This window comes from Strongylocentrotus purpuratus, unplaced genomic scaffold (genome assembly GCF_000002235.5).
Source record: "Strongylocentrotus purpuratus isolate Spur 01 unplaced genomic scaffold, Spur_5.0 spur5_scaffold_21, whole genome shotgun sequence".
NCBI lineage: Eukaryota > Metazoa > Echinodermata > Echinoidea > Camarodonta > Strongylocentrotidae > Strongylocentrotus > Strongylocentrotus purpuratus.
In genome coordinates, this window is record NW_022145607.1 from 23280104 (window position 1) to 23308051 (window position 27948).

Below are 27948 nucleotides of genomic sequence, written 5' to 3' on the forward strand. Positions count from 1 at the left end.
CACAAGAGATAATTTTTAACTGTTAGTGTTGGCAGCAAACTCAATAAATAATTTGAATGTAGAATAATGTGTTTGGACTAGGAATGTCAATGTTTGTTTTTTCCTTTGTAGATAGCAGGAAAGTTCATCCTAAGGGCTGTGACAGCCTATGAGTTAGGCTGACACAGCCCTCAGGGTTAGGCTGCGATGGCCCATAGAGTTAGGCTATGACAGCCCTTAGAGTTAGGCTGTGACAGCCCATAGAATCAAACTGTGATAGCCTTTGGAGTTATGCTGTGATGACCCTTAGAGTTAGGCTGTGATGACCCTTAGAGTTAGGCTGTGATGGCCCATAGAGTTAGGCAGTAACAGCCCACTCCAACCATTCCATGACCTCTTCTTCGTAGTCCTCCATCCATCTGATGTTAGCCCTGGTCTGGTCCACAGCTTGGGCAAACGCTCTAGATCCTGTCCCTTGGTCTGGGTGGGTCTCTATAAAGTCCAGGAGCTGTTTAGTGAAGACACACGAAAGGTACAATATAATTATAACAATGGACAATCAGGCCTGTATAAAACTAACACCTGCATAGAAAGACCACCTGTATAGAAAAAGACAGCTGTCTTTATTAAAGAGGCTGAGGGTTAGCCTCTGAGTGGAGAATAACGTTAACAAATAGTACTGGATGACTTCCTTTTAAGCATTTTGAAAATATCTAATTAGTCATGCTAACACTGGAATATGTCAATCAGCTTATACCCTTACTAATATAATATTAGAGGTGTCATAGTAGAGTGGTTTAAGCACTTGACTTGAACTGCAAAGGTCGTGGTGACCACATGGTAAGAGTACTCCCCAGGGAGTGGAGATGGTGCACATTGTGCGTGAATGAAGCCGATGACTGGGGTGATAATATCTGAAAAGCACTTATGGAGAAGGTATTTCGTATTACGTGCTATTTAAATCCAGCTTGTTAGATTAGTATTCAAACTGACTTCATTTACGGCCACACCCGCTTAAAGCAACTACCTGTACATAAAGACCACCTTCTTGTCTTCCTTGAGCGGTCTTTATAAACAGGTTTTGCTGTATCACGTACCTCTTGGAGCTGAAACTCTCTATTGAAATTCGCCGTCACCGATTCAATCAGATCAGAAAACTGGAATACGCTGCTTCCGTATCTGATGTAAGACAAGGACATTCATGAAGGATTGTTAAAGTAGTCACCCGACGGAAGAATCAAAAGTGTTTTGAATTGATGCAAAATTCATATCATTATGCGAAAGGGAAGCCCTACTGATCAAATATAACAACTTCCCTCTTCAAAATATGTTTGGGGCCCCCAGTAATCATCTCTCAGAAATGTTAATTTTGAGATCCAGATTTTCTGCCTTCAGCGGTCCTCTGTAGAGCGTCAAGATTTGTGATATCACATGCAAGACACAGCTAGCCACAAAATTGGATTTTACGCCTTTCCATGATATCTATATGATTTTTCACCAATGATTTGTGCTTTTCAAGAGAAAATCTTTCCATCCATAAATAATTAGTCCATAGTTATCAGTTATCAAGAATTTTCTGCTTTTACTGACATACGTTGTGTCACTGAGATAAAACTCAAACAAATCTATTTCTGAAATCTTGAAGAGCATGATTCACCTATATCTACTACTTTTCAGGCACTAATAATAATACTAATATTCTTTTCTTGTATATCACATAACACAGTTTCTGTAACAATTGACAAGTTTAGGTCCATATTATGTCTTACTGGATCAAAAAAAATACAAATGTCAATTCCTCGCCTCACCTCTAAAAGGACATTACAGCCATTTACAGTACATGATACTAGTGTCCTTTTGCAGGGAGCAAATATTTTTTAACTTCTCTCACCCTCTTCTCTCACTCTTTCTGTTCTTTTCTTACCCATCAACGCCTATACAATAATATATTCAAGCAATCCTGCACCAAATATAATATTTTTTTGTATACATTTCATAATAGATAATTAAGAAAAAAATTTACTCATTTCTGTAAAAGTCCCAGTTGACCCGGAAGAAGTCCCAGGCAAGGTCGGAGCCGATGGTGTTGGAGGCAACGTATCCTGCCACATTCTCTGCGTCCTGAGCCTTGATCGTTCCATTGGGGGCGATGCTCAATTCTAGGTACCTGCAAAATCACATAATAATTATAAAGATTGATTTATTAAGCGCATAATAAACAAAGGTTTCTCTATGCGCTTTACATAGTAAAAAAAAAAGCATGTACAAGTATATTGAACTATGGCTACAAGAACAAAGTACAAAAACCTTACATTAAAGACATGTTGCTAAATTCATTACCGGTAATACATTAAAGCAAAGTAAATACTGATAGCAAATATTTATGAATAATTAATTAGAGTAACATATTTGATTATAATACATTACTTAATTGCAATGTCAAAAATTACAAACGAAATAGGTAAGTTTTGAGAAGGGTTTTGAAATTCTGTCGTGTGGGAGCATGATTGATATGCGAAGGGAGCGAATTCCAGAGAGGTGGATCATCACTTGAATGTATAAAGAATAATGAAGAGGCCTACCCTGTAAGACAACATCTGTGGGGCCACATGAAAGAGGATTCATACTCTATTACAAAATGGCCATTTGAAACCTATGCAGCTGAAGGTCACTTGTCATGAGCTACTCCTATGCACTTTACAAAGCATTATTTTAACAACAACTGCATTTTTTTCACTGTAAGTCTTGAGACAGTAAAAAAGGTAGGGGAAAGCAATTTACAACAAATATTCTTCTTTTTTTAAGCCACCCACCCTATTCATCATTGAGAGACCAATGGTGAGATCTAGTGGCATGAATGGCCTGCCATAGTTAAGTCCAACTTAAAGTCGATCTTGGCCTTTTTAGAAGAAAAATGTTTAATAACTACAAAATATGTTTTAAAGCATTCAAAACTGAGAAATATCAGCCCAAAGAGGGAGAAATAACAAAAAAATTCTCAAAGATTTCCGACCGACCGACAGATGTTTTGGCACCTAAATGGCAATACAACATTTTTGTTTATGCCTTAGTGTCGAGCTTTGCATACAGCGACGTATAATGCCTGATAGATGGATACTCACGAGTTAAGGATCCATGGTATCCGACTGCATCCCATGGCAGCCAGGAGGATGTTCTTCTCCGTGGCGACGGAGGTGCTGAGGTACTCCTGGTAGGCAAAGTTCCATTCCTCTTGGCCCCCGGCAGAGATGGCCGTGCAGTACACGCGAGACTTCTGGTTGGGAGGGACCCTGGGAGTTACAGACAAGAATTGAGCATGAACGGAAATACTTGTAACAGCTTTTCCTTTGGCTGAAAATTCAATCTCTTCTCTTTGAATTTCATCTACTCTACTCATCTCTATTTTCAGGTCTTTGTATTTCAGTCGAAAATTATGAACGTTCACACAATACATGAATATACATTTACATGTACATACTATTATATCATGGGGGTGTTTCACAAAGACTATAAGTCAAACTTAACTCTAAGTTGGACTTAAATATTATGGAGAGCCATCTGTAGCCTTAGAATGAAGTATATTCAAAAGCAAAAATTAAACGGCCAATGGCTTTCCATAATTGTTAAGTCCAACTTAGAGATAAGTTCAACTTAGGATTTTTGTGAAACACCCCCTGGTACTATTAAATCTGGTACTATTACCCGGCATTATATTCCACATACTAAGAAACTGCTCTACGATTAGTCAAAAGTAAATCAGGTGATGAAAGATAGTTCGCCCATCTTTGCTGTGAGAAGCAAAAAGTCTGTTTAACTCTCTCACTTGAATTGAACGGCTCATGAAATAGTTCTACTATCTCACTGATAGACATTAAATAGTTGTATACTAATAGTCTAAGAACAATATTACAGGGCCTTACGGATTGTTAGCTGGATCAGCCATCCATGTTGCATAGTACTCTATAGCAGTATTCACACAGTCTTCATTGCCATACCCACAGGCTAGACTGATGGCTATCACACGACCAGACCTAAAAACAAAAAGAAGAAAAAAATCATACCACAATAATCTCTAAGAGTATACATTTCAGAGTACAAGATAATATATTACCACCTTACAAAAAAAGCCGCAATCATATAAAAATCTTAGGTAGTGGCATACATGTAGCATAGGTCTAGCTATTGACGGAAACTTGCATCAAGGGGGGGGGGGGGGTCATTTCTCTTAAAGGATAGATGGTTGTCATCTTTAAGTTTTGTAATATACAGATGACGTACACTACATTAAGTCAATTTCCACTGCCACTTTATGTTTCTGTTTCTGTTTTCTTTTTAGCATGGCATATCTGAACAAGAAAAATAGAATAAGTAAGAACTCACTGATCAAGATGGGATCCAACAGTATCATTCCATCCAACGTAATTGTAGAAGGGTTCTACCTGACGCCTCATGTATGTCTGTAGGATATCAAAGAAAGAATGGTAATATTAATAATAGAGGGTTCTTACATAGCCCTCATGTCTGCCAAACTATACACTCCTAGCACTCCACAATTTTATTGCCATGGCTTTAGCATGGCTGCCATTATGGCGCTCTAGCATTTCAAGGAATAATTTCCTCAAGCATTTCAAGGAATAAATTCCTACCAGGCATCCATTTACCTCCCTTAGGGGGAGTGTTGCAAAATGTCAATAAATGTCTTGCCAAAGGACATTAGTGCCGCGGTGGGACTCAAACCACAAACCTTGTGTTCCACAGTCCGGTGACATATCCACTAGACCCCGACATCTCTATAATTAAGATTTACATCATCAGGGTCCCATTTCACAAAACTTGTCATCGGTGACAAACAACAGTTTTTGTTATAAGCTAGTGAAATCCTTGCTTCTGATTGGTTATCAGCAGATTAGTCACTGATTTTTGTCATTTGTCATTGAAAAAAGGCTTTGTGAAACGGATCCCTGTTCAGAGCCAGAAGGATGTAACACATTATGTAAAATAATATAGGTTAGGTAATGCTGTTCTGGCTTCAAGCTGACAATAGTTGGTTTGATTAATTGCATTTTATCTGTATTGCTTATTAAAGTAGACCACTATCCACCAAGCCACTTCTACCTAATACCTAGAACATTTTCCATCTCTGAACGAACTCAAAAGAGAAATCACTTACCGAGAACAAGCCGTATGCCTGTGACCTGCTGAGCATGAGGTCAACATATCCCAAGACCTGGTTCAGCACGCTCCACGGAACATAATCCTGTTCGTCCTCCAAGTAGAACGTGAGGTTAAAGGCCGTGACCATGCTGAGTTGACCCGACACGGCAAGGTTGAAGGCGTCGCTGATCAGAGCCGCGCGACTGGAGATTGGGATAGCCTGAATCAAGATGGAATGATAAATGGATTATTATTGATGGAAAGTGAACACCAGACACCCTTGTTATCTAGGTAGAACCTGAGGTTAAAGGTCACGACCTGGCTGAGCTGAGCTGACACGGCCAGGTTGAAGGCGTCGTTGATCAGAGCTGCACGACTGGAGATGGAGATTACCTGAATCAAGATGAAATGATAAATCAATTATTATTGATGAAAAATCAACTCCAGTCACCCTCGTCATCTAAGACGGTGGAACCTGAGGTTAAAGGTCATGACCTATCTGACCTGACCTGACACGGCAAGGTTGAAGGCGTCGCTGATCAGAGCCGCACGACTGGAGATGTGGATAACCTAAATTGAAGAATTAAATACATCACGAAAAGGTAAAAAGGAGAAAGAACAATAAAATAAAAAATCAAGAATAACAAAACAACAACCAAAAGGGGAACTTAATAATAATAATTCAGTGATATTTATTTGTTCCTACCTCGTGATCCTCTGTGAGTTGTTTGCTGATAAGGTCCCAGTTCTTCTCATCGTAGTTCACTCTGTAGAACCCATAGGCATTCACGTTGGCTAGTAGCCAGTCATCAGACATCGTGCCGTCATCAAAGTCAATCGATACTGTACATGACCAAATGAAAAGCATTAATAATTTACAAGCTTCGACGTGTCCAAAATGGTTTATCTATCCAAGAAGTATGTTTAAATTACATAAGGTGGAGGTATAAGTTGATTCATAAGTCTTTTCCAAATGTGCATGCATGTGCATCTTTTTCTAAATCTTGGCAGAAATATTTTGAAAATTTGAAATGTAAAGCAAGAGATTTTGCATTCTTTTGTGACAAATTGTGTTGAGTTTCTATTAAAATTTTTGGTACTGATATACTGAAAAATTCTCTGACAACCACCCCCCCCCCATGATAATTGGTTCAGCATTCAAAGGAAGTGAAAATAACTTGAATGTTACATCGAGGGTTCAGTGACACAAAGACATAACCCCATATTTTGCCAAAATGAGTATTTGATATCAAAATGTTCAGAACAATGTGGGCTTTCCAGGAAACACAAAGACTTGACTCCACCCAACGCCCCATTTAAGTCCACGGTTAGTGATACAAAGACTTACAGTAACTCCTTTAGGCCCAAGTGTTCAGTGACATATAAACCACCTTTTCTCAAAATGGCCAAAATGGAGTTACGTCTTTGTGTCACTGACCCCTCGATGTACTAACCTTGCTCCATCCCTGGTTCAAGCCAATGCAGCGTAGGATCAGTAAAGTTTGGAGCAGCATTAGTGGTGTACTTTAAAGGAACATACCAAATGTATCTGGAATAGAGAATGTTATAATGTAATTGAATGAAAAAATAGTTTATTTGTTTTCTGCAAAATAATTGGATGCATATATGGTTCAACACCACCTGAGAATGCTTCGTAATGGTGATGATGGTGATGAAATTGGTGAGGATGGTGATGATGACAGTGTTGATGATGATGATGAAATTGGTTGTGATAATGACATGTAGATGATATTGATTATACATTTTCAATAGTGATCAAAATACTGGTATCAATGGTTATAACAATTTTAGCAATTATCTAATCATAAAGATTGTGACCATGAGGAGGTGAGTTGGCTCATGTCTGTTAAAGCCTGTCGAATCAAAGATTGTGGATTCAATTACAATTAACCAAAGCAGATGACTGAAGCCTGTGCTATGTGTTTACGTGCCCCTCCCAATTCAATTGATTCTCCTTTACACAGGGCATCCATTAGGTGTGCTATCTGCGGGATACTCCATCCCACAGATAGCACACCTAATGGATGCCCTGTGTAAAGGAGAATCAATTGTAATCTACTGCACAAGAGTATAAGGAAACCCCCATGTAGTGGTCCACCTGCACACCCCCAATCAGTTATAACGCGAAGAGAGACCCCAAAGGGTAACAATAATAACATTTAAAATTCCCAATTACAACAAACAGAAAATCTTACCCTAAATCATCATAATCTGTCGTCGTGTTGGCCGCAGGGTTGATAAGGAAGCGGTTCTGACCGAGCGTAAACCCTGAGGTATAATCACGGGTCACGTTGATGCTGGGGTAGTTCATCTGCTCAGTCCAGGTTCTCATAATTTCCTCCACCTTGATGTCTTCTTTTCCATCTTCCACGGCAGCCTGATCGAGAGACATCACAGATAAACAAACTAGGACAATTAATTTTTGGCCTTTAAAGCCCTTCTGCACTAGTTTGACCAGGAGGGATTACACCTCCCTACATGGTCACTGACAGGTGGTTATCTCATCAAATCAGCTCTCAATTAACATAAGAAAAAGGGGACCATGGGGACCAATGGTCATCGATTAGGCATTGTTTGCTATATAGAGGGCGCAAGTAGCGATAAGTAGTGCAATGGGGCTTTAAAAACTTGTCTACTCATTGAATGAAGAGTAAGATTTAAATAAACCAACTTCACAGAAAAAACAGGTTTTCTGAATTGTTGATCATGCCAACAAATTTGAAACTGTGCCTTCAGTATTAGTAGTTATATGGAATCAAGGTGCCACATGGAAACATAGTTAGACATTTTTAAAAGCCTTCCTAGAGCCTAGGACAAGGGCGCGAATGAATGCACAATCAACTAATTATTTTGAAAAACTCTCATTCCAAATGTTTAACTATTCTTGGAATAAATCTACGCCACATACCTCATTCTGTATATCATCAGAATTGTAATGGTGGCATTACTATTTCAGCAATTAAAACTTAACAGTTCAGGAACTAATTATAATTTGTATATTTTTCTTTCTGCCCAGACAAACTGATACATGATCTTGAACTAACTTTATATAATGAAACATTTCCTGTTTTTCATACATACAGTAAAATATATAATAAAGACATATTATAAGGATCAACAGTACATTTATGATATATATGGAAAAAGAAATGAGTTTTATCTTAAGATGGCTTATGTTGAAGCATGTATTTGAATGATGTATACAAATATTGTTTTGTTATTGTTAAATGTGATTTTTTTTTTTAGTTTGTTTTATAAAAATAAAAGGGGCAAAGATATGAAGAAAAAACCCTCTATGCTTACCGCAGTCAACACTCTCCATAGATCTGTGTTCTTTGCATTGGAATAGGCAAACTCATCAAGATAGTTCTGGAGGAACAAAAATAGAGTTTAAAATATGAAAAACAAGATGAAAATAGATGTATTCCCAACATGCCTCAATTAATAAAAACACAAAAAGGCGGCAGTAGACCTTTCATTTTGACGCCTCTACTTTTTCTTGTGAAAATAACATTGATCTTGCTTGTAATTTGATGAAATTTTGGGCACACTTACTCTTTAGAATATGAGGTTTAATGTTAGAGTAAGCACTAGGGGAATATAATAGAAAATTCTTGCCAATTTCAAGTCTAAATTTAGGTGCGCAGACATAGGGTTCCTCATCATGAGTGAGGCGCGATGGCTCAGTGGTAGAGCAATGGTCTCCTAACCAGGAGGTCCTGGGTTCAAAATCAATTTGATGCGCTAGTGCCCTTTGCTAAGGAATAAATCCTCATTACCAAGTCTCACAGAGAGGACCCCTGGTTGCTTACTTACAAGCATACAAATGCTTTCTTAGCAGTCAGGTCCATCAAATGAAAGTGAACATGTGCATGCTTGGTGAACTTACCGCTAGCCCTTTCCTGAAGGTATCCTCACCCAAGAAGTTCTGCAACATCCTGAGAATAGAGGCACCCTGTGAGGATGCAGGAAAGACAAGAGTGAGAGAATGAAAGATAGAATGAAAGATGGAGTGAACGGAAGATAAGAGTTAAAAGAAAAGAGAGAGAGAGGGGGAAGAGAGAGAGGGAGAGAGAGAGAGGAAGAAAGAGAAAAAGAGAAAAGAGAAAGAGAGATTGTGTGAGAGAGAGAGAGAGAGAGAGAGAGAAAAAAAAGAGAGGGGGAGGAGAAAGAGAAAGGAAGAAAGAGAAAAAGAGAAAAGAGAAAGAAAGATTGTGTGAGAGAGAGAGAGAGAGAGAGAGAAAGAGAGAGGGGGAAGGGAGAAAGATTCAAGTGGAAGTTCACATTCAAAATTGGTTTACCAGCATAGAAAGAGACGAACATAACATAGGACAGTGGTCAAAAGAACTTGAAGTGTATTGTTTAAAATGTAACAACACAATGGATACATTAATATAACATAAATATTCAATACTATAACCAAAATTACAAAACAAATTCACAGACTGATCACAATGCATATACATGTATATGAGAAATTCGACATCGGATTAAAGAGCCCTTTAATATATATCACAGTATGTATATTTAAAGTACAGAGGAGAGAGGGAGAGAGAAAGAGAAAGAGAGAGAAATAAAGAGAGAGAGAGAGAGAAAGAGAAAGAAAGAGGATAGAGAGAGATAAAGAGAAAGAGAGGGAGCAAGAGAGAGAATGAAAAAAACAGATAAGTTATAAAATATATCAAGAGCAAAAAAATTAATCTGAAAAAATTCCATGCTTTAATCAAACATTTGATAATAGGCACAACATTGTTAGGCATACACCTCTTTATTTGTGTGTTCAGATCACAAACCTTATTATAGGAGATGGTATCAAACTGCTGATTGATATCATCGGGTGTCTCCACATCCACGATGATGGGTCGAGAGGTGATGAGAGCATCTGCGTCTAGGGCGGTCTGGAGATCCGCCGAAACAAACTGATCAGTCTGTGGATAAGGGAAAAAAAGAGCAAAAGGAGAGCGATGTGTGAATAATAAGAATACTGAAAATTGAATTGATACTACATGTACTACAGTCAAACCTGTCTATAGCGACCGCCCAAGGGATACACAAAAGGTGGTCTTTGTAGACAGGTTCCTTTAGTACATGATTCAATGAGAAACCATTTTCAAGGGAAACAAAAAATGTGGCCTTTGAAGACAGGTGGTCTTTGTAGACAGGTGGTCACTGAGGCAGGTTTGGCTGTACTACTAATAATAATATGTTTTGTTTACCCAGGGAAACCTAATCAGTATTTATATTCTTTGAGTTTACTGTTCTCCATGAGGGCCCTGCAATCATATTATTACCCTAGCTTGGTTTTCCTGAGCATTTGTAAAGCTTTCCAGATCTAAATCACCGAACAATCCCAACTATTTTTTAATATACTACAAGTTTAATATGTACCATCCCCCAATCCGGTTCTGCATCATCAGTTCCAAGGTACTCGACGTAGGAAGCGAAGCCCTCGTTGAGCCATGTGTCATCCCACCATTCCAGAGTCACCAGGTTACCAAACCACTATAGAGAGGATGAGAAAATTTATTATTATGAAATGATCTTTGGAACTTTGCATTAAAATGGAATGGTTTTATGTTTTTACAGTGTACTAATTACCTCAAAATATAATTTGTGTGCAGCTAGAATGCATAAAATCAACCTCAAAAACTTCTACTGTTTTTCTATTGGCTATCGAATGCGTGAGGAGTATGAAGAAAATAAGGAATAACATAAAACGGCACACAAGGAGTCCAACTTTGGTTCCGTGGAGGCCCTATTTTATGCGATGGCATATGGGTGCTTCGAGTAGCTATTTACAAATTTGATGTGTTTTTTTAAGCAAAATATCCTCTTGCTTTATATTTTTGGAGAGTCACCAAATATTGGGAGATTTTTAGTAAGGTGACCTGAATTGGTTTATATTAGTGGCACAGGAGTTGATTTTGAAACCTCAGTAATAACGCCAAAACGACTCTAGTCAGACCGATTCTTGCATATTCAGAGTAACGGAACTATTCGGTCTGTTTTTGTTCTGGTGTTGGGCTCGTTGGCGTGATTGGGGTGTGAGATCCCGGCCCCCCACTCAGTGTTATTTAAGGTATGCGTATGCATGTTCCCTCATTTTGAAAACGCTCCCCTAAAAAATTCTGGTGTGTAAAGTCAATGCGGGCCGATTTTTTGTGTATTATGAGCCGGACTTTGTTGCGTGAAAAGGTACCCCTTTACCAGAGATTTTGGGAACATGAATGCAGTCCCTCCGTTCCTGGGGTGGGGGGGATTTACCTGATGGGCGAGTTCATGAGCGACGATAGCGCAGACTCTCTGCTTGTTACTGGAAGAGGACACACCCGGGGTGTAGAGAAGGGCTGACTCACGGTACGTGATTAGACCCCAGTTCTCCATCGCTCCGGCAGCAAAGTCAGGTATGGCAATCATATCTGGGAGAATGTATCAGAAATATTGAACGACAGTCACTGAGATATTTGGATAGTGTTAGATTGACAAAGGGAGGGAGAGAGAAAGAGAGAGAGATGGAAAGAGAGAGAGATAGATAGAAGAGAGAGAGAGAGTTAGATTGAGAGAGAGAGAAAACAATAGAGAGACAGAGAGAAGGGAGAGAGAGAGAGAAAATGAGAGGAGAGGGGTATGGTAGGACACACCAACAAACTGTTTCACAAAGCCTTTTCATCTATGACAAATGACAAAAATCAGTGACAAATCTGCTAATAACTAATCAGAAGCAAGGATTTCACTATCTTATATTACAACAAAATGTCATTTGTCACTGATGACAAGTTTTGTAAAATGGGACCCTAGAGTGTAGAAAAGGGCTGACTCCCGGTACATAATGAGACCCCATGCCAGTTCTCCATTGCTCTGGCTGAGAAGTAAGGTATGGCTATCACATCTAGGAGAGCAGATGAGAAATATGAAAAGTGGTCTGAAGAATGGATATACATGGATACCAATATACAGAGAGAGAGAGAGAGAGAGAGACAGACAGACAGAAACAGAGCCAGAGACAAAGAATGAGGGAGAGACAGAGATGCAAAGAGAGAGACTAACACAGAGACAATCACAGTAACAAATGAGCAAGAGAACTTGTAAGCAGGATTAGAATGAGAGAGAAAGAGAAAGAGAGAGAGAGAGAGAAAGAGAGAATGTGAAGCCCACATAAGACAAAGACAGGAAGAGAATATCAGATGATGAATGGGATATTGAGATAGAGAGTGAGACAGAGAGGGGAGAGAGAGAGAGAGAGAGAGAGAGGAGAGAGAGAGAGTGAAAAATCAGAGAGAGAGAGAGATAATGAGAGAGAGACAGAGGAAGAAAGAAGAAGAGAGAGGGATAGAGAGAGATAGAGCAAAGGGGAGGGGAGGAGACAAGCAAAATGGTTGTTCTTGCTTGACTGACAAAATTTCATCTACGACTTACCCATCTTAGGAAGCGGAAACTTCGTTCCAAAGTAGCCGTCAAAAAAGTCCAAAACTTGAGAGCCCTTCTCGAGTGCATAGTCCAAGGAATCCCTGGCATCTTCTCGTGCCCATACCCTTAGCTGTGGAGTGCAATCAGAAGATGATATGATATTTAATTGGGGCAGCGCCAGGAGGGTCACAATGTGACGGACATGTGCGCTATATAAGAAGCCACCATTATTATTATCATTATGTTGCTATCTCAGTGTAACATACATTCATAGTTTAAAAGAACAATTTGTTTTAAGTAATAGACACACATCTAAACTAAACACACTCACCAAAACACCATTATTGGTAGTGGTGTTCTTCTCAACAAAGTCACAAACCACAAAACAGATCAGATAGGTAGACATCGGCACACTCTTGTCAAAGACAGATTGCGTCCATCCTGCGTCCTCGGGCGCCGGCTCGCTGCTAAGGAGGGGCATGTTGCCAAGGGCGATGTAGCCATCTTGATGGACCAGGGTCAGATTGAAGGTGACCTTCATGGCAGGCTCGTCAAAGCAGGGGAAAGCTTTGCGGGCGTCGGTGGGGGCAAAGAACGTTGTTGCTAGATACCTGAGAGAAGAGATTAACAATAATGATGACTAGCTGGCAGCATTGGTATTTTGCAGCAAAAGCAGTGAGCAACTATGGAAAGCTTTGAAAAATACATCTAGCATGAAAATTGCAATAATAAAAGCTCACTTTTACTATTGTAAATTAATTCAAACATAGCTAGGTCAAGTGACAAAAAAGATGCATCTATCATAAGATGATTCAAATTATATTGAGAATTTTCAGGTAGAATTATCACTTGAAAATATATGTTGTCTTACATGTATGTTTATCTTGGCTTTCCAAGTCTGTTTGGCAATGGTAGTTTAAAAAAATGATTACAACTGTCTTCAACTCTCATTTCTGGAGAAATAATTAAATCTTTTGCTTTTCTTTATACGTACACACAACGAAAACCAATCATGTATAAAATGAAATGCATTTACAAAAAGTCAGACTGCAAATTTGAAAAAAAGGCAAACTGACCTTGTTTCCCCGTTAGCTTGATACGAGCTCCGGTACAGTCCCACTAAGCCATCTTCAAGCCGTGCTTTGAATCCGATGGTGAAAACGTAAGTTTTTCCTGCAGTAAGCATCTCAGCAAGTTCCACGATGAGATACTGGTTGGTCGGGAACAGGAGCGGATCTGTTTTCAAAGGCACGTCGGCACCGTCATCGACCGACGTCATCGACCACGTACCTTCCAGGATATCCAGCTCCTTACTGTGCAGGAGGAGGAGGTCGGTGCTCTGTATGCACTCCATGATGATGCTGATGCTGCCCTCAAACATCTGCTGGTCGTCGATGTCGATACGGAGCTCGATGTCGTAGTGAGAGGGTATGAGGTCGGTGGGGAGTCGCAGGCTATCCCAAGGTTGAGGGGCACCTGTAGGGCCAGGGGACGGGGTGGGCTCTGCTCTTTCCGTCGTCATCAAGGGTTTCGTCGTTTCTACCGGTTCAATGGGGGGCTCTGTGGGTTCAGGCACCTGTCTGTGTCATACAACAAATTAGCCAAGGAGAGGCCTTGATAATCTATCATGATATATTCAACATGGTTCTTTGAAATTTATAAATGCAACATGCAATATGGAGGACAATAGCTTAGCCTTGGGGTACTCTAACCCCCCCCCCAAAAAAAATAAAAAAAAATAAAATAAAAATACAAAGGGAAAAGCCTTTTTGACAAGAATACCTACTACAGAGGGTACCAGCAAGTATAATATATCCCAAAACGCATACTTTCAATGTTTAAAATCATTTTGGTCTTCATAAACAACCCTGTGGGATGCCAAAAGGCCATGACCCTCTCTACTTGGACCAAAGGTTAACAAAGTCCTGCTGAGAAGCAGATGACATTACAGTTCTTCACTTGGTCAAACCATGGAGATAACGGATGACTGTTCTATCAGCTGATTGAGACTTTTATTCTTACAGTCAAACTCTGACAAACATCATAAAGTTATTGGAACATCACCAGCCATTTGCTATATCACTTTTTTTAAAGAAATGTAAATAAAAATCTGGAATATACTTAAAGGTGCAAAGAATATATGGGAATCAATATAGAAAAAAAATTAATATTTTAAAATCTCAGACAAGCAAAACCTTTTTCTATGCTTTTAGGTTCAAATTTACTGGCAAATCTGTGTGAGGCTTAAGATTTTCAGATGCATTAGAAAATTTGGAATGGGGACACAGGAACACTGTTAGAGGAAGAAACTGTTTTTGTATTTGTATGTAAATTTACTTAAAGCTAATCTTGAGATCTGGTATGGGCATTTTATGTTGAGAAAACATGGCTATAATTCATTCTGGATTGTTTATCCTGCAGAAGATTGATTGTTTGAACCAGTAAAATAAAAAACAACCTAACAAAAACTTGCTGGTAATCATCTTCAATAAAACCCCTACTCTCAATTGCACAGATGTTGGGCCTAGATTAATACCTTGATTTCCTTATCTTTCTATGCTCTACTCAAACTTGTTTGGCACATGTCATTTATTTGTAATCTTGAACATTCAGTGTAAGTTTTGTTGGACTCTGTGAAATCTGTTTTCTGCAGAACTCAAGTTTATCTTTAATATGGGCGTACCAGAACAGATTCCCACAATGGGGCGTGGTGAACTAATGTGCTCCCCATTAACTCTTATACTCATATGACTGATAATAACAAACAGGCTCATGCTCATTGCCTTCGGTTTCATATTTCTGAATTGCCTTTCTAACAGGAAAATAAATCAACTTTCCAGATGGACTTGACATCAATTTAAAAGTGGCAAAACATATGAGCCATATAACACTTTGAAGAAGAAAAAAAGGGGGGAAAAAAAGGAAAAAATGGGTTACCGGTAATTGTAAATGCAAGATGTTCTTTTAGGAACATTGGTAGCTTCTAGCCCTACTCTATCACACTGATGATGATCTTTGTTAAGAAGTTTGTAAAGTTCATTGTTAATGTGAGAATAGATACCATACGGTAGAGATATTCCACACAAGTCTAGCCCTATACTCTTTCACACTGAGAAATAAAGATCTGCCAGTAAGAAGTTTGTAAAGTTCATTGTAAATTATAGAGCCATATGGTAAAGGTGTTCCGGGCTTCCAGCCAACATTTGGCAATGTTTTAAAGTCAATAAAACCATCAAGGTCAGCCACCAATTAGAATGTGTACAACATGTTAATACGAGATGGGAACGATATATCCAAGTCAAAACTGTACAACGTTTCAATGTCATTTAAAACATATTTAGGAAACATTTGGAATGTGTACAACGTGTTATTACGCCTATAGATGCACATCATGGGAACGATATATCCAAGTCCAAACTGCACATTTAATTAAGTCAACATTTGGAATGTCGGTGTACAACATGTTAACATGATCAGATGGAAGCATATACGGCAAAGATAATCCTGCCAATTTGTTTAAGCAATATTTCAATCAATGCCAATGGAACCATCAGATTCGATTAGGCGCCTTGGATTAATTCTCATGTGCGAGAAGCTGCAGCCTTTTAACCTGAGAGCGCATGCATGAAAACTGTATTGAGTTAACCCAGATGCACGATTTGCCCACGAAAAGCCGCATCGTGTGTGTCCGAAGACCGTGACGTCTTTTTCAAGACAGAAAAACCACGATTAATTTTCAACCCATTGAAAGATTTGTCATACTTGTTTAGCTCCCTCTGCGGCTAAACTAAGTTATTTTATCTTAGCTTGAGTTCGTGTCTAATTAGCACTGTACTCTGTATGTTTGGAATGGATCATTATGCACAATCAAAACACCGTTTAAAAGGGTTGTTTACAAATAATAAGACCTGTTTAAAAATTAACAAGCTGTTGTATTGTAATGAACTGTTAGCATTTTAAACAACGTTTTATCTGTGCAACCGAATGAATATTTAAAAAGTAGATTTTTATCGGGGAGGTAACTTGGAGGTGTCAATCTAGACACACGGGTTATGGAGCCCCATTCAAATTTAATTCTCCAGCAATTCATGGAAATAAAGACTAGTGTTTTTTTTTCTCTCTCGCTGGTATAAACAATTGTGTGCTGGCCATAAAGCCAATGTGTTGATTCATGAATTCCTGTTTGGAGACTATGCTATTCCATTGTCATTTAACTCATAGAGGCAAAACACATTTTACGGAAGGTTTCAAATTTTTTTTCTTCTTTGAACTTGGTATAAAGCCCTCTCCAAAGAATATATTTCCTCTTGCTCCTGTTCATCTCTTTTCCTCCCTCTCTTCTCTTTCTCTCTCTCTCTTCTCCCTCTCTTTAGTTTCTTCACTGGCCACCCATTATGGGTGCAGTCTGGCTCCCTATCCGCATTCTGCCCCGTGCCCCCCTCCCCCCGTACGCTAGTGTTTCTCCGGCTTTTTATTATCATTATAATAATCATCATCATATTATTACTATCATTATTTAGATGGGGAGGGTGATGAATAATGAAAGGAAAGCAATGAATTATAAAAATTGGTTTATAATCGTTTAGAATTTTGGGTTGATTTTACTCTTCCATTTAATAAATCTCATTAAAATGTGAAAACTGCACTCATTATTTTTTTCTTCCTCCCTCCGCCAAGTAAACTAATGACGGTGTATCCCTTTTTTTTGTTTTTTTTGTTAGGTGGGGGTAATGGAAGGAAGGTAACAAATCATTGATTGACATTCGTTTAGAAATTTGCGTTAATTTTGCTTCACATCACAAACGAAATCTTATTAAGATAAGTCAATACTCTTGCACAAGATTCAAGATACTTTATTTCTCCAAACGTGCAAAATATAGACTAACATTATCAATTGCTCCTGTTTGTTGTACTTTCATATTACTCGTTATCAGCACCCAAAATACACGGGGGCGATGGGCAATTCGCCCCCGTGAGCTCCATAATCGCCCCCGTCAGGTTGCCCACGGGGGCGATTGCAAAATTAAAAGTCGTCCCCGTGGAATTATAAAATAAAGATTATCTTTTCTTATATAACTTTAACACAAAATGAGTTTCAATTTTCAAACCTTAAACCAATGAAATGGAACTTAGATGGCGCTTTCTCTCCCATCTCTATGTATTACCGATACAAACAACGAGAGTTCGCAGTTGGATGCGTTGAACAGCGTTGGTGTATTATGTGGATTTATCATATTCATATTCTGAATATTTTCAGCGAATTGAATAATATTGAAAAGGATGCAATTCATGGTTGTACTCGATAATTCTCACTTAACATATTCTCTCTCTCTCTCTCTCTTACTGTCTTGCATGAAGAAAATATGAAAATAATATTTTGCCTTGATTAAGAAAAATTGAAAATTGTATCAGTGTTAAATAGGGAGAAGAAAAGGGGAGGAAATTAATCAAAACAAACATTGAAGAATCCAATTCAGTGTTCTTTCGTGATGCATAAGAATGAAAGTACATACAAAGATGAAATAATAAATTAAAGAGCGATGATAAATCAATTCTTTGACGTTGATTGATTGAATAAAAAATAATGAAACAATATGGTCTGAAGGTCATATATCTTTGAATATTAGAAGGTTTCATCCACCATCGTGTTGTTGAACACTATTTGCAATTTAATTTTAATGCGGTGACTTGTCGGCTACGAGCAGAAGGTCATTTCAGGCTTCTATATTCTATAATACTATCAACAGATATCTGGATATAGACACTTCAAGCTACGAGTCAGAAAGTATATCATCATCTCACAGAATTCTACTCGAATACCGCATCGAAATTCTTTTCACCCTTTTTTTCTTCTTCCTCTTTTTTTGGTCCCTTTTAGCTCTTGTTGGCGGGAAAATTGCAACTGATATCCCCCTTCTTTTCTTTACTTCTTCCTTAATTTTCCTTCCCTCTATTTCCTCTTCAGTGACTGGTCCCTCAGAAACTAATGCTAAGCCAGTCACAGAGAATTCATGATTTCAACTGATGCCTGTTAGTGCATTGTACATTTGATTTTTCTTCACATTTCATCTAAAATTCTTTTCATATTTGATAAATATGGTGCATTAGCATATGGGCTATGGTTGGAGCGTTGGATGCATTGAACAGCGTTGGTGTATTATGTGGATTTATCATATTCATATTCTGAATATTTTCAGCGAATTGAATAATATTGAAAGGGATGCAATTCATGGTTGTACTCGATAATTCTCACTTAACATATTCTCTCTCTCTCTCTCTCCCTCCCTGTCTTGCATAAAGAAAATATGAAAATAATATTTTGCCTTGATTAAGAAAAATTGAAAATTGTATCAGTGTTAAATAGGGAGAAGGAAAGGGGAGGAAATTAATCAAAACAAACATTGAAAAATCCAATTTAGTGTTCTTTCGTGATGCATAAGAATGAAAGTACATACAAAGGTGAAATAATAAATTAAAGAGCGATGATAAATCAATTCTTTGACGTTGATTGATTGAATAAAAAATAATGAAACAATATGGTCTGAAGGTCATATATCTTTGAATATTAGAAGGTTTCATCCACCATCGTGTTGTTGAACACTATTTGCAATTTAATTTTAATGCGGTGACTTGTCGGCTACGAGCAGAAGGTCATTTCAGGCTTCTATATTCTATAATACTATCAACAGATATCTGGATATAGACACTTCAAGCTACGAGTCAGAAAGTATATCATCATCTCACAGAATTCTACTCGAATACCGCATCGAAATTCTTTTCACCCTTTTTTTCTTCTTCCTCTTTTTTTGGTCCCTTTTAGCTCTTGTTGGCGGGAAAATTGCAACTGATATCCCCCTTCTTTTCTTTACTTCTTCCTTAATTTTCCTTCCCTCTATTTCCTCTTCAGTGACTGGTCCCTCAGAAACTAATGCTAAGCCAGTCACAGAGAATTCATGATTTCAACTGATGCCTGTTAGTGCATTGTACATTTGATTTTTCTTCACATTTCATCTAAAATTCTTTTCATATTTGATAAATATGGTGCATTAGCATATGGGCTATGGTTGGAGCGTTGGATGCATTGAACAGCGTTGGTGTATTATGTGGATTTATCATATTCATATTCTGAATATTTTCAGCGAATTGAATAATATTGAAAGGGATGCAATTCATGGTTGTACTCGATAATTCTCACTTAACATATTCTCTCTCTCTCTCTCTCCCTCCCTGTCTTGCATAAAGAAAATATGAAAATAATATTTTGCCTTGATTAAGAAAAATTGAAAATTGTATCAGTGTTAAATAGGGAGAAGGAAAGGGGAGGAAATTAATCAAAACAAACATTGAAAAATCCAATTTAGTGTTCTTTCGTGATGCATAAGAATGAAAGTACATACAAAGGTGAAATAATAAATTAAAGAGCGATGATAAATCAATTCTTTGACGTTGATTGATTGAATAAAAAATAATGAAACAATATGGTCTGAAGGTCATATATCTTTGAATATTAGAAGGTTTCATCCACCATCGTGTTGTTGAACACTATTTGCAATTTAATTTTAATGCGGTGACTTGTCGGCTATGAGCAGAAGGTCATTTCAGGCTTCTATATTCTATAATACTATCAACAGATATCTGGATATAGACACTTCTTCACAAATATTTTGTGTCGTTTTTGTTTGTATATACTTTGTCAATATACTTACACACTATTATTGTCAAAATTTGCCAATACTACCAAACTATTACGTTTTCCCTATCATCTTCCGCTCTAGAATCCTATTTTAAATATTTGGTTTACACAAGGAGGGCACATCCTACAGGCCCTCATGCCCCCCCCCCTCCTCCTTTTCAGCATCCATCGTTGATCAGGGTGACTGAATAGAATATATTTCTTTTGTTGACATTCTTGTAACTTTTCCCTAACAATAGAATGCCTTCTGAAGAAAAATATGAAAAGTATTTTTTTTTTAATGTAAACATCGGTTGGAATATCTGGAATCTGTCAACCCATTAACCGTACAAGATTTAAAAGGACAGTGAGCTTTGAAATATACTTAACTTGCCAACAAGTTCAGATTCTCACAATCATTGTTCTTCCTTACGAATGGGCAACTTTTTTTGAACTGTCAAATGCAGTTCCTGTCATTTCAAATACATAACTTCTTATTAGAACATGCAATGCAGCACTTAATGGATAGTAAAAATGTTGCCAATTTGATGATTAATATGTCTTGAACAATTCCTGTCCTGAATGAGTAAAGACTGGTTTGGTCTCTTACATCTATGATGAAATGGATTTAAAAAATAGTGATATAATAATAACAATCACAATAATCATCATCTGGATTTTATATAGCCCTTTAAATGAAATACTGTCTCTAAGAATTTTATAGATTTTACCCCTGTCATCAAATTCAATCACACACAATGTGCACCATCTCCACTCCCATGAGAGTGACCATATAGCAATTCCTAACACAAAGGCTTCATCATTCTACCATGTCCCCCATTTCTCTCCTGGGTATGAAGTGGAAAATGTAGATTAATGCCCGATTGCCAAAGGGCATTAGTGCAGTACTTGTCCAGGGGAGTGTTTCACAAAGATCCTAAGTAGAACTTAACACTAAGTTGGACTTAAAAAGTATGGACAGCCATTGGAGCCTTAAAATGAAATATATTCAAAAGCAAAAATTGGAGTATTTTAGACTTTTCATCAATTCCACATCAAGAACATGAAATCTCCCATGTTTTCAAGGATGCTAATGGCTTCCCATAAATTTTAAGTCCAACTTAGAGATAAGTTCAACTTAGGATCTTTGTGAAACACCCCCCTGGATAGAAATTATGACCTTTGCATTTCAAGTCAAGTGCTTAAACCATTCGACTCCTGTCACCTCCTGTCACTTAATTCTCAAGGAACTCTTTGCTTTTTGTATTGCAGTAACTGTTTGTTTGTTCTATCTTTGAGTGTTTCTGCGTTATATATATCTTTTGTACCGTGTTTTAAAGTTGTGAATATTCTGGCAATTTTATTAGTCCAAAGTTCTGCCGGTGCAATTAAACTGAAAAGGGCGTGACTCTCAAAATTTTGTAAATTCATTTGAGGCATAGCGACGTCTTTTTGGAGCCAGAAGGGCGTTAACTCATTCACCTTAACACAGAGTTAACACCCTCCTGGCTCTGAACAGACAATGAGGAGAGACTTTCAGACTTCTTGGGTGCCTATAGCTACGGATAATGAAATGAAAGTTGCCAATTTAAGGAGCTTACATATTACATGATGGATCGTCCGCAGGTAGGAGACCGCACAGCAGCCCCACCAAGAGGAGTGAGCTGCCAAAGGTACAGGCGATGAAGATGGCAGCGTTTCGGGAGATCTTGATTTTCCCGTCCTTGTATTCCTCCCCTGGCATATCCATGATTGGAGGTCAGGGTTCAGAGGTCGATTCTCGGAGAAGAAAAGTTGGTGGCACAGATTCGGTCAAGTGGTTCTGCAGCTTTGTAGGGATATTCTGGAAGTGTAGAAGACAAAATAATGAAAGAAAAAATATTTATACAACAAACATGTATAGTTTACATCATGTGATATACAGAACATGTAGCATACTTCACAAACCTGTCATTTCAAAGAAGATATAAAATTTTAAAAAAGCATGATTTGATAAACATTTTTTGATAGTATTTTTTTGATAATAATTTGTATACAAAGAGGCTAATGAATGATCAAGAATTTTCCACAAGACATACATGTACATGTAGTAATCATTATCAAGAAAAATATACTGCATAATATTTTAATCTGCAACATTTAAATAATTCAATAAACAACTATGAAAATATACTGATCTCCTAAAGTAATCTTTTGATTATGTCAAGTGCTTTATTTGCTAAATAATAGCTACAATGCAATGTGTAAGGGAAAGGTTGACCCGCTGACAAATTGCAGAATCTGTTTTCTATCTACAAACACATGCTCTATACTCACAGATCTTTCCTATGAACCTCAAGAGTGAGGATTGAGAGAATTAACATGAATCTCAGGAGTTCCTCCCCACATCCAATATATAACAGAAAACCAAACAATGAAAGGAAGCAGCAGCTATGATGAAACAGTTCGCACCTGTTATTTCCCCAGTAGCGTATCGGCAGACGATCGTTTTATAATTGTTGTATGATGCAGAGGACTCGATTAGCCACAGGTTTATTACCCGATACTTTATCGGTCTGCATTGTGCAGCTGATTAAAGTTCCACTAGATAATTAAGATAAAGGAGCTGATATATTTGCAGTGTAATCATTTACAGAGTGATACCAAGCCTGAGGGCGATGCCAAATGGTTCACAGGTTCGAAGGTGCATCGTGATCTTTTGTTTTAAGTGCCAATTAAGTTAGACAAAATGAGTTCAGACTACACCAGTACTTATATCAGTGAGGGTTTATGAAATTATTGATCTTTACAATAAGTTTGTTAGTGACAGGTTATCACATGAGTCAATGTTGATGGATGACGATTTGACCTACGACGCTACTGCAGGTGTCGCATGATTGACGGGTCGGCATGGTTGATTTGTCTGCGGGCCAATAAACAGAAGGAACTATAATTTTTCATTTCCTATCTAGTTTCTTTGTTCAAGTAATTCGGATCTCACTCTACCTATTCCTAGTCCTTACCACAACCCAGCCCCCTCCCCTACATACATGTATACAAGGAATAGAAAATAAGATAAAATATTCATTGGATTAATGTCTTCTCAACTTCAATGAGATATAAAAAGGCAATTGAAGAATTGTGTATTGGAGTAAACAGAAGCATGAAGTACTGGTCAACTTTTTTAAAAAACATCTGTATTTATCAAAAAAATTCTACTTTAATATTTGTTCATTTTGTTTTTCATTTTATATTGAAGGACACTCAGTCATAACATATTTTAAGTTTCTAAGGTTTCTTATTGTAGGGGCCTACTATCTAAATTTCCTCATCATTCTCTTTCTACAAAAAATGAAATCCAAAAAGTAAAAAAAGGGAGAAAACAAACAAACACAAAGGTCGAAGAGTTGTTCAGAAGTGAACTTTGGCATTTTATCACTGCTATTTGCGCAAATACTTCTACTGTATGTATCAATATGACACTCCAATAAGACACTCCTAGTATCAAACATGTATGTGATATTAAGCATATATATGCACACTTCCTTACAGATATTATGATTGATATCAAGTGCATTACTCATCAATATCATGCTTGATATTAAATGTACTACTTATACATGTAGATATCATGCTTTATATTACATAAAAGACTTATCGTTATCATACTTGCCACCGGAAAGAATTGAATAAAACTAAATAAATTTACATAGTACATGTACATGGCAGATTAATCTCTCGCTCATGAGTTGATAATGGAATGAGTCTAATATTAACTCTTACACTTCATTTACAAATAAAGAAATATAGATGCCAGTCATGCCACAATATTTGCTCTTTCAGATAAGAAAGAACTTGATATTAAATGCACTTTATCATATCATGTTTCATATAACTTGTAGCACTCATTAATATCATGCTTGATACTAAATATAAGACTTATCGTTATCATGCTTGCCATTATTGAGACCTTAATGAATGTTAATACGGGGAGTAGCCATGACAGGTCAATGCCCTTTGCTACTCCCACACATCCACTTCATTACAGTGTATGCATTTTTTCCTAATTTGTATCATTTGTCTATTTTCTTACAATGTTATTGTTAAATTGTTTATGTCTGCATTGTATTTTTAAGTGAAGTAAAATAAATAAATTTGAATATGTACATGTATTATTGTAAATTGAGTGAAACTTATAGCTGAATCTCTCATACATTACTTTATTTACAAATAAAGAAATATATAGAGATGCCAGTCATGCCACAATATTTGTTCTTTCAGATAAGAAACTAATTGCTTGTTTTGGGGGCAGAGGGCCCTTCCCAATGCAAAGTCTGAAGAGTATGCAAGATTGACATAAACGCTAAATATAAATCCCAGAAAGAAAAATATCACATTACTTGCATAATTACATACTAAACACAAGTACTTTGCAATAGATCTCTTTACTACATTTCTTTCCTGGGACCTAGTGAAAAAGTTATTCCATTTACCTGTTTTTAATGAATGAACTAAAATACTTGGAATCCACATGTTGCTATGTTGGCAAGCCTCTGGCAAGCTTACAGATTGTCAAGAACAACCTTGGTTCCAAAAGTATGCATACAATTTGAATATGGTAGTGAACTGGTCTATTAGATTTAGAATGTAAATATTGAGGAACAATAATCATGTTGTATGCTGTATTTCTACCCAGCCTGTCTTAGCATATTTCACTTGCAAGTTGCAAGGGGGACAATCTATATCTGACTTGAATTATTGAATACACATTTGATTGCACATTTGATTGCACATTTATTGCAAGCATGTAAATTAGTCAAAGTTGAGGCAATGTTCTCTTTTCTCACAAAGAGTGATATCAGGATGGAATAATCTACCATCACATGCAGTGGAAAGGCCATCAGTCAACATTTTAAAGACAAATCTCAAGAAATGTTGGGCATCCACGGGAGACATGGATTTTGCACTATTAAAGACTTATAAGAGTGGGCTCTCGATCATGGGGAATTCAACAAGTTCAGGTGTTTACCCAATAACAGGTGTTGTCAATCACAGTCATTAGCCTTCTGTTTTATGACTAACAGGCTTTATGCAATGTGTTACATCATCAGAATAACGCAGCCGCCTGTAGGCTAAGTTTACTTAAGTTTCAACAAATTGTCAAAAAATTCTCTATTGTATAGTACATGTACAGTAGGGCTACTTAATGACCCTCAAAGTTTTGCACTTTGGATCTCATAACGAACCATATATGGGAATATACCACTTTACCATGGTCATTCATTAACCTAAAATATTGCCATTTTTCCCTGTCATTAAAATCAAACATTAATCTCCAAAATTGCCAGCAGGTTAACGAGTAACAGAATTTCACGCGTAGGCAAATCCACACAGGGAAATTTCATTTCATAAACAAAAAAAGGTCCAAACAAGAAGAAGAATGTATTAACAAAGATCATGTTTACTATGAATTTTATATTAACTTTCATTTAAAAAATATTGAAGCTACTATTTTTTAACAGTGATTCTCATTACCTTTCCGTTTCAATAGAAAAATATTGAAGCTAGCTACTTTTTAACAGTGATCCTCATTGCAGAATCAATTTTTAAAAGATTGAAAGAATGCAAAAAATCCTGAATTTTATTTTTTTACCAAATATGTATTATATCTACTGATATTATTTTTATTTTGAGTTTGACATAATAAGCATATAATTTAAAAGTTTGACATTACACAGATATATATAGGTATGATGCAATGAAACATAAAAAGAAATTTACTTTCAAAGATGGGGGTAATTACATGTAATATAAAAACTACCTTTATTTCTATTAAACAAATTACACACCATAAATCTTTCTACTGAAACACTTTTCCTTGATAAAAACATAATTATGGGTACTTTGGGGGACCCTGCCTCTAAAAGCTAGCCCTTGTGGAGCATTTTACCCCATTTGAACAACTTGAGATCTCCCTTTCCTGCAGGTGATTCCTATGAATTTTGGTAAAAAATCAAATTACTGCCACTGAGGAACTTGGGGGGGGGGCACTTTCCCCAGGCCTCCTTGGGGTAAAGACCCAATTTGAGCAACTTTAGATCTTCCTTGCCTTAGGATGATTCCTACAAGTTTGGTTAAAATCTGGCCATGTACTTCTGAGAAGTCATAAATGTAAGCCAGAGGGCATTTTTTTTTTAGGGGGGGGGGGGGTGGGGGGTACTAACCACAATCACTTCTTCCTGGAGGGTTCAGTAGCCTTTCAGAACAATTTAATATCCCCCTGCCTGAGGAATGCTTCCTTTATCAAGTTAAATCAAATCTATACATAATTATCAAAGAAGAAAAACAAAATGTCTATAAATTATTGCCATTGGGGCAGTTTGGAGGATGCTGCCCCAAGACCCCTTGGAAGGCAAATACTCAATTTAAACAATTTTAGATCTCCCTTTCCTGCAAGTAATTCCTACAAATTTCAGTGACAATCCAGCAAAAGGGTTTTTAAGAAAAATAACCAATTACTGCCACTGCACTGAGTAACTTTGGGGGCGTTGCCTCAGGCCCCCCCCCCCCTCGGGGCTACGTACCCCATTTGAACAACTTTAGATCTCTCTTGCCTAAGGATGACTCCATTCAATCAAGTTTGGTTAAAATCTGGCGAAGTTGAAAATGTGAAAAATGGTAAAAAGCTCTGGCATATAGATCTAGTCTAGGCTACTTTTGTAAAATAAGTCTCAAATTGCAGAAGCAACATCACAAACTCTTGTGAGACTGAGAGGTCGAGGTCAACGTTTTCATAATGTATATTGCATGTACAATGTTTGATCATCATCAGAAATCAGTAACACTTGGAAGGTAAGCAATAAACTTCAACAACGAAATCATAGCCAAAACTAATTTACCAAAACATGAACTTCCTGTGGCACTTTGCTTCATGATGAAGGAAAGTGCACTGCACTAACTAAGGCTCACAGCTGCACAGCTGCAGTCGCGATCATCCAGCGGACAGTCACAGAGGTCGCCTAGGCCTTGGCTGGGCGACAAAGATGCAAAATGAGCCCCGTAGATGACTCGTACTGCATTAGCATGCAGGCACAGTGGCCGCGGGCAGTTACGTATAAACCTATACTTATATTCACTTCAAAATACACAGGCAATATATCTAAATAATGATGACAAGAGAAACATATCAAAAGTGATATATAAAGAAACTTACAGTTACAGTGGTTTGTCCCTTATTTGTCCCGTCCACGCTGCTACCGAACGTAGATGTACTGTGTACTAGACAAGCTGCAGTATACGCGTAGTAAGGATCCAATAGCTCGCACCACGTGATCGAAGCAGGGGGCGGTGTCTCTTAGACCCCGCCCACAAAAAGTAAGTTTATCTAACTTTGTAAACATAATGAAAAGTTTTTCACCGTCACGTGTCATGGCGTATAAGTAAAACTTCAAAAGAAAGATGGGGAAGAGTTCACAATTTCGATCTAGCCTATATCCAATACGAGGCGATAATTGATACACAGTTATCGATACATTATAATTCCTTGTTTGTGTATGGAGTAAAAATAGACCTAAATATTGTTGAAGTGGTGCAAGGGTGTCGATTTGTATCCTCGGTTGGGGGGGGGGGGGGGGGGGGGGATGATAGGTGCCAAAATATTTTCGGCAATGGATCAAAGCAACCAAGAGGTAGAGGCGTGTGGCAGGTTGCACCCCCTCTCTGGGGTGCAGGGAGGG

General features: G+C 37.6%; 1 protein-coding gene across 1 annotated transcript; it reads right to left on the reverse strand.

Moving 5' to 3' along the window:
* On the reverse strand, window positions 1-27488 carry LOC584441 (aminopeptidase N). The gene is made up of 20 exons (XM_030995398.1): window positions 27426-27488; window positions 21835-22076; window positions 13638-14141; window positions 12893-13172; window positions 12571-12691; window positions 11419-11573; window positions 10543-10656; window positions 9948-10082; window positions 9044-9109; window positions 8458-8523; window positions 7350-7531; window positions 6588-6682; window positions 5840-5976; window positions 5150-5353; window positions 4360-4436; window positions 3900-4010; window positions 3102-3269; window positions 2003-2146; window positions 1077-1158; window positions 1-487 (listed from the first exon to the last, which is right to left on the reverse strand). The coding sequence occupies exons 2-20, from the start codon at window positions 21981-21983 to the stop codon at window positions 338-340; spliced, it is 2940 nt and encodes a 979-aa protein (XP_030851258.1). The 5' UTR covers window positions 21984-22076; window positions 27426-27488; the 3' UTR covers window positions 1-337.
* Window positions 27489-27948: the final 460 nt, after the last annotated feature.